The following is an 11,252-nucleotide window of genomic DNA, read 5'->3' as shown; positions in this document are numbered from 1 at the left end:
CGCCCCGTCAGCAGAATCAGCCATCTGCCTCTTCCGCTCCAGCAGCAACCAACGCCCTGGCAAGATGGCAACGGCAGGCCACCCAGGACAGACACACTCCTGTCCAAGCACAGGAACTCCCTCACTCCCCTACCAACCTCTCTGTATCACCTCCCTGCACATGGTCACCCGTGTATCATTTCCCCCTTTTTTCTATAAGTGAGTAAATTCTTTTATTCTATTTTATGACAGACCTATCCATGTTACCTGGAGAAGGCCTTGGTTAAGTATATCTCTGAACCATCCAGTACTCCTTATCCAATCCACTTCCAAAAATTTTAAGCTTTTGCATATTCTCCTGCAGTTTTCCCAGCTTAGTATGGATTGATTCAGAATGGTCAGATTACTTTCATGCAGCACATACCTTTGAAATCCTCAAAACCTTTTCTGCAAGACACCCACTGTATCTTGCAGGATTCAGACCATCAGATGTCTGCTGCCTAAAAACCAAAACTTTTTCTACGAGACACCCACTGTGTCTTGCAGATCCTAACTACAAGATGCCCACTGCCTCCTGTGATTGTAACCATAGGACGCCCGCTGCCTCTTGTGCATAAAACCTTTTTGTACAAGACACCCACTGTGTCTTGCGGACCCAATATCGGGTCGAATTTTTTTTTTTTTCCCCATACTTCCATACAGTAATGGACCATTTTTTTCCTTACTCTTTTTTTTCCTTCCTGGGACGGCTGAATGTCCCAGTACTTTATCATTGACCACAGGGGACCGTCCGGTGGTGCATCCGGTGGGCTGCTCCCTGCTTTATTCTTAGGATCTCTCCTTGGATCCTTTCCTGGTTATAATTACGACTCTTACTCTGACCCATTTGTTACTCCGGGACCTCCTGGGCCCCCGGACTGGGACCTCTACTGGGACCCGTCTTCCCTCCCCATATCTTAGTACAATATTCTATCATTTTTTGCTTATCTTTCCCTAGGGTTCAGGGAAATCTCTCCAATTATCTAAGATATATTCCATGTGAGTCGAAGGCTTGCTACCCTTCGCCCCCATCTTCTGGAATATCCACAAATATATACACTCACTCGCTCCCCCTTGTTCCTGGCCCAGTCCCCGCGGGAGATGGAAACGCAGTACTTAAGGGTCCACACTCGCTTGGTTCAGTATATCGAACCTCTCATTCGTTATATTCCAGGAACCCAATCCCGCCCGAACGGCAAACCTGCGAACAGTTTCGCCGCGGACAATTCCGCTCTGCGAATTTCGCAAAATACTTACGCATCCTGCGTCTTCGACTCCCGTGCACAGAATTTTTATGGATTTTACCGTTTTTTTTTTCTTTGCTCATTATTCTAGAATTTAGGTTCGTCGGTAAGGTTGAGGTAGGCTGTTGTCGCGGGCCCGCGAAATGTCGCGGGCGCCTCCCCGGAGGACCATAGCTCACCGTTCTTATCCGAGTCACGGCACCAGAAATTGTTATAAATTGAGACCACAACGGATCATAATCCAATTAGGATTTTATTAATTATAGCAGTAGAATATGAGCAAAGACAGCGCTGGACAGCAGGGGAGTCTGCGCTCCGCCTACTGCCGTACTAAGCAGTTCAAAAAGCCCTCCCTTATACATCTTTTACTTCCGTGTTCATGACGTAGTTGAGGTACTCTGCGCATGCTTCAGCTGTTGCTAGAAGGTCGACTTCTGCCTCCCGGTGGTCGGTGAGGCCGAAGTAAGAAGTTTTCCTCCTTTGTTCCATAGTTGACCCTTCATTTATGTCCTTATATGGAGTGGTTTGTCTTATTTCTGCAGTTCCTGGAACATCTTGCAAGCCAGTTTCTGTAACACCTTGTGGTCATCTTATGTTTGCATAAACGGTTTCTGGTTTAATTGGTGTAAGCGACTGTGGTTTATCTTATCTTGCATAATCTGTGTCCGTTAGCTGTGTGCATAAGCAATTTCATATCTTTTGTTGTCTAACCTTTATATTGGGCTTAACATATATATATATACCTAACATATATCTTAATAAACAATACCTTATTCCTTAGTTTTTCACAGGCAGGAACACCTCACATTAAACCATGTCACCCAAGGCTCTGTCCAGGCTGGCCTTGAACACTGCCAGGGATGGAGCATCCAGAAGTTCCTTTGGCAGCCTGTGCCAGCGCCTCACCGCCCTCACAGGGAAGAACTTCTTCCTTATATCTAACCTAAACTTCCCCTGTTTCGGTTTGAACCCATCCCCTTATGCTGTCGCTCTGGTCCCTGATGAAGAGTTGCTCTCCCACATCCTGTAGCCCCCCTTCAGACACTGGAAGCTGCTCTGAGGTCTCCATGCAGCCTTCTCTTCTCCAGGCTGAAGACCCCAGTGTTCTCATCCTGTCTCCATACAGGAGCTGCTCCAGCCCCTGATCTTTCTCGTGTCCTGCTCTGGACTTGTTCCAACAGCTCCGTGTCCTTTTGATGTTGGGAACACCAGAACTGCACCCAGTGCTGCAAGTGGGGTCTCAGAAGAGCAGAGTAGAGGGGCAGGATCACCTCCTTCGCCCTGCTGGTCACACTCCTTTTGATGCAGCCCAGGACACGGTTGCTTTCTGGGCTGTGAGCATACACTCATGTTCATTTTCTCATTGACTGACACCCTCAAGTCCTTCTGGACAGGGCTGCTCTGAGTCTCTTCTGCTCCCAGCCTGTAGCTGGGAGTGCTGGGATTGCTCTGACGCAGGTGTAGGAGCTTGCATTTGGCTTGGTTGAACTTCATGAGGTTGTATTGGCCACCTCTCAGGTGTGTCAGGGTCCCTCTGGATGGCATTCCTTCCTCCAGCGTATCGACCGAACCACACAGTTTTGGTGTTGCTAGCAAGCTCTCCCTGCCCCTATTTGTTTTTTACCCACTCGCCTTTCCTCCACCCACCACGTCTTTTGATGATCTCTGTCAATCCCGTAGTCCTTACTTCTCTCTGCCCTGCTCCCTCTCCCACTGTTTGCCTCTCTTCCTCTTTCCCTGCTGCTTCTTTCTCCATCTCTGTGCAGATCCCTACCCTTTTATTCTTCTCATGACCTTCTTTCTTTTTCTCTTTCCTTCCTTCCATCCTTCCTTCCTTCCTTCCGTCCGTCCGTCCTTCCGTCCTTTTCTGTGTCCCATTCCCTGTCCCATCCTTTCCTGCTCAGCCTCTCTGTCCAGCTGGCTGTGCCTTCTTTCACTCTGGCTCTGGAATTTTTCTTTCTCCCTCTCTTGACCTGGTGCCCAGCAGTTGGTTTTGTCCTCCAGTGCTGCCCTGCTCTCTCTTGCTTCTCTCTCTGTCATTCTGGCCTGCTCTGCCCATTTTTTTCATTCCTTCATCTTGAGCCTGAAGCCCATCAGGATTTTCTGTTCCATCACTTTGTCTTGCATTCTGTCCCTGCTCTTTTCTCTCTTTCCCTTAGTTCTGCTGCCTTTCTCTTCTTTCCCTTCTTTCTCCACCTCTGCCCTGCTCAGTCCCTCTCATTTTCTCTCTGTTTCTGTCCTGCTCCCTGTCTTTGCTCTGTCTCCCCCATTTTTCTATCATACTTCCTCTTAGGGCTCCCCACCACCACTACGCTGTCCTGCTCTCTGTCACTCTTATTTCTCAGTCACAGCACAGTGTGGTTTTTTCCTTCCACCTCTCTGTCCCCCTGCCCAGCCCTGGCTTTCTTACCTCCAGCTGTGTCCTGCTCCCCATCTCTTATTTTTGCCTGTTTTTGCCTTTGTCCTGCCTTCCTGTCCCATTTTCCCCCTCTCTCACCTGTCCTGCTGCCTTTGTTTTTCTTGGAGAGATCGGTGACCTGCTCCCTTTCCTCATCTTTCCCTCTCTGTCCCCTGCCCAGGGGTGGCATTGGGATCTGGAGGGTTGCCTGGGACCTGCTGTGAATCGCAGTCAATGTGAAATGGAATGTACCTGAGCTTGAATGAAATCAGACTGATTGCATCTGGTTTTCTTCCCGTTTCCAATTCCAACTGACTTTGTTGCTGCTGATGATCATGAGACCCTGATCTGCAAGCACACTGACAGCATCACTCACTTTGGTAATGGGGCAGGTGGTCTGTGATAAGGATGTGTACTTGCGTGCTGGTGCTTTCATGAACGTTCTCTGGTCTTGCCACTTCAAGCTCTTCATCCCTTTCCAGAAACTTGAAAGACTTTGTTTGTTATTCTGGGGTTTACAAGGGAGTTGGACTGAACGTGTGGTAGAATGGGCTCTGTCAAATGGGAGAGAGAGCCCTGCTTTTTTGTTGTTTTCCAGTGTTCTGTGAGCTTTGGTAAGCAAATGGAAGAGTGGTTGAAAGAGTATTTTGAGAGTAACTTGTTCCTATACCGTGCCTGTCCTCACCTTCTGGTGAACAGTTCCTTACTATAGTTTATACACAAAGAAGATGAGCTGTCTGTAAGGAAAACTTCACCAGAAGTAAGGCTAATTTTTCTAAATTTGGTACTCTTGTTGCAACTGAGAGATGGTTTGGTGGTATCTACATCCCAGTTGTGTGCCAGTGTGTTAACACAGGCCATCAGGGTCTTTTCAGTACTGCTGGACTGCAGGTGATGTGTGTGGGTGGTACCCAGACCCTAGGTGAAGCAGCTCTGCTGGCTTGTTTAAGGAGTTTGGTGTTACCTTTTGCCCCTTGCCTTCCTGTCCCACAGTACAATGTGCCCTTTCATGCCAGTGCAACACCTGGAGCAGCACAGTGAGCAGTGAATGTCTTAATCAGGGTGTTAGCACATTCCCGTTGCCCTCTGTTGGCTTTTCTGTGGCTCAGGGTGTAAGTGGAGGAGGTTTATAGTTGCACAGTTTTCTAAAACCTGGATGGGGGTAGTGAGCTGCCTTAGAGCATTTGCAACATGCACTGAAAATAGGTGGCCAGGTGCACAAGTCAGAAGTTCTTGGGCTTGTTGCTGAAGCCTCTGTCTCCTTAAATGATGCATCTGAGGACGCAATTGATTTTTTTGGGGGAGAAGCCGGAGGGTTCCCTTGTGCACGGGGATGCTTTTGTTAACTGTGTGTTTCTGCTTTAGGCCTCGTCACGCAGGCAGATGTTTTGCTGCATGTAGCCTTCTGACCAGCAGTGGCAACTCAAGAAACCCTGATGTCTGTCAGCAGCACTGGTGAGCAGCTGGGAATGTGTGTGTGTGTCCTGCAGGCTGCTGAGCCCCAGCACTGGCAGCTGGCTACCCTGGACTTCCCCCGCTGTCTCCGGTTCACCACAGAATGGCTTGCCCAGTCCCCATAGCCAACCTGACCCACATCCCACAGCAGTCCTATTCAAGTTGTGTTTCCAGTGAGAGTCCTTCCTGAGTGATCATTGCCTGGGAGGACAGTGCAATGATGGAGGTAAAGTGTCCCCCCATGAACAGAAGGCTTTTGTGGGCCTCACCAGGGGCAATGCCTTGGAGGACGCCTTTCAGAATGGGGAGAGGAGTAAGAGTCTAAAATTCTTGAGCTGGCATGTGCTATTCAAGGAGAGAGGCTAGGACACAAAATATAGAATTTTGAGAGTAATTCTCTGTTCATGGCCGTGAGTTGTACCAGTGAAACTGGGGCATCCTGAATGTGGTTTTACAGAGTCATGGAATTGTTAGGGTTGGAAGTGAAGTCTGGAGATTTTCCAGTTGAACCCCTTGCCAAGGCAGGGCCACCCAGAGCAAGTTACACGGGAATGTGTCTGGGTGGTTTTGGAATGTCTGCACAGAGGGGGACTCCTCAGCCCCCCTGTGCAGCCTGTTCCAGTGTTCTGACACCCTCAGTGTAAAGAAGTTCTTCCTCATGTTGAGATGAAACTTGTTGTGCTTTAGTTCATGGCCATTGCTCCTCCTCCTGTCACTGGGTAGCACTGAAAAGAGTCTGGCACCATCCTCTTGTCACCTGTCTTTCAGATATTTCTGTGCATTAATGACAATCCCTTCTCAGTCTCCTCTTCTCTAGACTAAACAGGCTGTGATTCTTACACATGATTGTTACACCTTTCAAGTGTTCAGTGATTTGTGCAGTGCCTACTCAACACACATATACTGCTGTTTTGCAAAGCAGCTCTAATTGTGTGGCGTTGTCATCCATCTGCTTTCTTGAGCAAGACATCCCTGCAGCTGGTCTTGCTGCAAACTTATCTCTGCTGCAAGGTGAGGGAGAGTTTCAGTGAGATGTGAGAGGTGTTGTGCTGCTGCTCTGTTCTGGGTAGTACAGAGGTATACTTTCTTCTTCAGAGCTGGGGCTGCTCTTCTCCCCCTTGCAGTGAGCTGGTGTTCTTTAGTTGTGCTGACTGAACCACAGCTTTGCAGTTTACAGTGTCAACTATATGGACCTGAAGAAAGTTCGTACAGCTTCATACTCTAAAGACCAATTGCTACAATAGTTAGGGAAAGAGATTTTCCTGACAGTCCCTCCTTTTCTTGTGACCATCAGGGTCACACTGTACTGTTCACTGTTCAAGGCCCGAGTTGAGTTCATAAGGTCACACAACAGTGAGAACAGGCATACATCGTTAGAAAGCAGAACAAGAGAGGGAATATGACAACTCGGCTCCTTTTAGTTCACAGTCCTCTACCTTTGTCTGGGAGTCAGGAAGTTTGCCACCCAAATAGATTTAGTGGAAATCCCTGCCTTACTTCATGTCATATTTTTAAATGAGTCTTTCTCTTGTTTTTGTCAGTTTTGTTTTTGTGGTACTGATTCACATAAAACCCCCAGTAGCTGTTAGTCAGCAATGCACATAATCTGTAATGTGCATACTCAGTCCAGTAGTTCTAAAAGGTGATCTAGAGCTAATTGACCCCATATTACCATTTGTGATAATGATTTGGTTTCTTCCTGTAGGGCTGTAATGCTGTTTGTGCTTTCAGGAATGGCTTTTTCGAATTGCCTTCAGGTATTTGCAGTAGCTTGTTCTAGTTTTGCAACCCCTAAGTGTGATACAAAAGCTGTTACAGAGAGGGGGAATTTAGAGCTACATTCTGCCAGAGGGCTGCATCACTTTTTCCTGTAGCTATCAGTCGTTGGGAGTGAGGTGCTCAGAAGAGATACTGATTCTAACCTGGAGCCTCTCCCAATGCTGGTGGCACATCTGTTACTTTTTAGTGCTTTTCTCCAGAGTTGAAGCAACTGTGGATGTGTGACAGTGGGAAAATCCATTGGTTAATGGCAATAAACATAAATGGTCATTGGCTGCTTTGACTGAAATCTGTGATTCTTTAAGATGCCCTCAAACAGCTTGTTCTGTCCCCTGCCTTAGCTGGCTCTGTGGCAGGGGCAGCCGAGCACCACAGAGGGGCTGCATCCGCCCCGGGATGTTTCACCCTGGCTGGATGTTGATGGGAGTGTCACTGTTGTGAGAGCCGGGGGATGAGAGGATGGTCACTGTGTGAGGTCAGGCTGGGGAGACAGCAGGGACAGGAGCAGCTCAGGGCAGTGACAGGCCCAGGTGTGATGGGTCCCCCCCTTTGGGGTGCTAGGAACTGCACGTGATACAAGCCTTTTGTCACAATGCGCTGGGTCACCCGGGTGCACTGTGTTGTGGCACCTGGTGAAGGCTGGGGCAGAGGTGCTTGAGTCGCCATAGAGGTTGGTTGGTCGATCCTCAGAGTGCTGCATGCAGGAGAGGACACTGAGGCAAGCTTGGGCTTCGGGGAACTCTCCTCCCCTGGGCTCTGAGGAGGACTGGGGCTGGTGCCGACATCACGGCACAGCTCACTTGCTGAGCACCATAGCCTGGAGTAGTTAAGGTGGCACTGCCAGGGCCTCACTAAGCCAGGATGGAGGTGTGAGGCTCTGTCAGCCGAGGCTGCCTGATATCTCAGGGCCTGGCTGTGGCAGAGTGCTGCAGCCTCTGAACGCTGTTGGCCAGCACAAGCTCAGCCTGTGCTGCTCACCCCAGCGCCCTCGGTGGGCTTTTTCACGTGCCCTCACCTTCGTGGAGGCTGCAAGGCCTCTATCTGTCATTTGCCGAGCTAGACACGGTAGTGGAGCAGGCACTGCCTGGCCCCGACCATGTCTTGCATCCACTACAAGTTCTTCTCCAAGCTGGACTATGATACGGTCACCTTCAGTGGCTTCGACATCTCCCTTTGCGACCTCAAGTGCAAGACCATGCGCAAGGAGAAGCTGAAGGCAGCCAACTGTGATCTGCAGATCAGCAATGCCCAGACCAAAGAAGGTACGTGTGCGCAGCAGGGGCAGGGCTTTGGGCATGTCCTGGCTGGTGACATTGCAGAGCACCCCATGATGGCTGCAGCCAGCAGAAGCTGCATTCTGCCTTTTATGGCTCACCCCACATAGCATGAGTGAGCCTGGGCCCATCCCGCCAGGTGGCAGGAGCACCAAGAGGGTAAGCAGTGCCAGGGACTAAGTGGGGTGGTGTCATGAAATCTGATTTGGCATCCTGCTGGCTACACCAGTTTGTCAAATGTGCACACTGATTTACAGTGTCCAGAATAGAGCCCTGAGCTTTGTAAATCCCTGAGGGGAGCCTAGGTGAAGCTAGATCTAGCCTTAGTCTCAAGCTTGGTCAATGGTTTATGTCTAATGGAATGCAGAAAAAGAAAATCAAGGGAGAATCAAGCTAAAATGATGTGCATAGAAACCGAAGATGAAAGAGAGGAGACCCTCCCACCGAGACACAAAGTTCAGAGTGCACCCACCCCCTGGCTTTCTAAACTCCTGAGAGAGCCTAGGTGTGGTTGGATCTAGTCTTAGCATCAGACTTGATCAAGCACATGTAAAGCACTGAGCAGATGAGACTTTGGAGTGGTTTGTGTATCTCCAGAGATCTATTGGTTTTGTAGCCTAATAGAAGCAAAAGCAACTTCAGTTAGTTCAGGAATGCAACCCTTGTATTAGCCGGCTGTCCTGTAGTGACCTCTGAGACCATTTTGCTGTTGGCATTCAAACTGTTTTTTAGAAAGGAAAAAGATTTAGCTGGTGGTGTTTGGTTATCAAACCTGAAAATGCCTTGAAAGGTACTGTTAGTGTGTTCAGACAATGAAAGCACGATGTTATATATAAGATTTGGCTTCTGTACCTCTAAAGGCCTTCTGTGAAGTGCTGTGTAGTTCATGATGTACTAATACATGCCCTTTTGAATATCTTTGTCTGTATTTCTGTTGGTTTCAGAATACACAGAAGATGCCCTGATTCCTAAAAACTCATTGGTAATCGTTAAAAGAATCCCTGCTGGAGGAGTTAAAGCTACCAGCAAAACGGATGTTACGTAAGTGTCCACACAGCATTGCACTCTTTGCTGTTGGTTTCAGTGTGTGAACTGTTTCAGCGCATATGAGACATTCAGATTGTATCTTTCTTGTTAAAGCTTCCGTTTATTTTTGTTGTCATTGGGTGGATTTTCCTGTATTGGTCCTGAAGCAGACTTATGTTTTTAGGCCTGCTGGGATATGGGGTTCAAACTGCAACAATAGAACCTTTTAAAATGATTCTATGGGTTTGGTTCTTGGGGTTAATTTTTCTGAGGGCCAAGTTGTAGATCCTGTTTTGTCTGCGTGGAGAGATTCCTTGTTAAATGTGTTTGCTTTTATGGCTTTTAGAGCGAAGACAGTTCTGCAGTGTAGTGTAAACTTAAAATTTGCTCCTGTCTCAGAAGTCTGATTCTTAGTGTTTGACTTTTTCTTGTATCTGGGGGAGAGGGACAGGATATGTCAGGTATTCTTATGCCCCAAATGGCTGGGGCTTGCATACTGGCTATGCAGGAAAGACCGATGCTTGCCAGCTGGCAAACCATGCAAACAAGTGAAGTTCCATTCAAAAGTGATTCCTCTTAGTTTCCTAAAGCCAGGGTCTGTTTTGGGCAAGACGAAAAGAGCAGTGTCATAAAGTGTATTGCCTCTTGTGCAAGTACAGTGAAGGAGTAGTTAATCCTTTCCAAACCTGAAGCTTAGTAAGCAACTTAGCACATTACCAGCAGTTGGTGGCTATCCTCCTGATGCTGTTTTACCTGTCTGTGGGGCTAAGGAAAGAATGGCACTGCTCTTCTAGCATTGAAAATTGATGGGGCAGATCAGCTTTCTATTCCTTCAGCTGGAAACATTGCAGAAACGGGGTAGAGTGCTTAATGTTTGGTCAGTGAGTACATGGAACCACAGCAAGGTTTCAGGTGGAATAAGTATTTCTTAAAATGCTGCAGCATTATCGTAAAACAAATTCTGGAAATTAAGATTTTTATTTTTATTTTTTTTTTTGTCACAGGGCTCCTCAGTCACACAAAATCCCAGGAGCAGCTTCTTTCAGGTGACATTTCTACTACTAGTTTTAGTCACTACAGCGTATGTAACATGGCTAGTACTTTGGCACTTTCACAGCTAAGTATGGTAGATACCTGAGCACAGTGCTTGGGCTTCCACAAGGAAACACTGTTCTAAAGGCTAAGCTGCTGACAGTTTTGTTAGTTCCCTGTCAGATTACTGACTTTTTTTTTTCTTTCACTGAAGTAAACTTGGCCTTTGAAGTGTTGGGGCTATCACTGTTCTGCCATAGAAACTAAAGTACTGTAGGTGACACCTGTTTGTAATACTAGGGATGTACAGATTGCCTGAAGGTACCTTCATAGTTTGAGGGTTGATTATTTAAGAACACAAAACCGTAGTACAGACTTGATATATTTGATACTTAGGTGGCAGAGAAAATATGAGCGCTTTCTCTTGCACAGGTGTGTTTTGTATCTGTAAGTCTGACTTACGACAAAGTAGAAATGGGATTTTGGAGGTTTTCTTAGTTGCGCTGAATGACCAAGAGATAACAGTTTGTGTATACAAATAAATGTCCATATTCAGTAGACTATCAGAACATAATGTTTTGATGTTTGGGTTTTATAATTGATTTTTGGTGCTTTCTGTTGGGTACAAGTGCTTTAAGTTCTGATCACCTTTCTGTCTCCTCCTAGAATTCGAACTGAGCCAGTGAGCAGAACATCAGAAGCAGTACGTAAAAACCCAATCTCACCCTTTTTTTCTACACACTGCACTGAATTCTAAACTATGTAGCCTTGTATTAATTTTACAAACATTAACTTCATGTATCTCCCAGTAAAACATAGTACAGATTGTCATTCAAATGTACTGTTTCATCATAGTGCAAACTGAGTCACGCCATCAATTTGCCCAGTTCTGATGTGAATGCTGGGATTTATGCCTAGTAATGCATGGTATTTCCTATTGCATATGCTAGAATATGTCCTGTGTGACTTTGTGTTGTGCAGATAGTGCCTGATCATCTTTAGTTCATGCAGGTTCCAGGTGTGCAC

The 11,252-nt window shown here is 47.1% G+C and overlaps 1 protein-coding gene across 1 annotated transcript; it reads left to right on the top strand.

The window, feature by feature from the left end:
* The first annotated feature begins 7,990 nt into the window (after positions 1 to 7,990).
* On the top strand, positions 7,991 to 10,983 carry LOC117436934 (E3 ubiquitin-protein ligase RBBP6-like). The gene is made up of 3 exons (XM_034069013.1): positions 7,991 to 8,156; positions 9,113 to 9,209; positions 10,893 to 10,983. Exons 1-3 carry the CDS (start codon positions 7,991 to 7,993, stop codon positions 10,981 to 10,983), a joined length of 354 nt encoding a protein of 117 aa, XP_033924904.1.
* Positions 10,984 to 11,252: the final 269 nt, after the last annotated feature.

The sequence above is a fragment of the Melopsittacus undulatus genome, chromosome 13 (genome assembly GCF_012275295.1).
Source record: "Melopsittacus undulatus isolate bMelUnd1 chromosome 13, bMelUnd1.mat.Z, whole genome shotgun sequence".
NCBI classification, from domain to species: Eukaryota; Metazoa; Chordata; class Aves; order Psittaciformes; family Psittaculidae; genus Melopsittacus; species Melopsittacus undulatus.
This window is presented reverse-complemented; position numbering and strand designations above follow the sequence as displayed.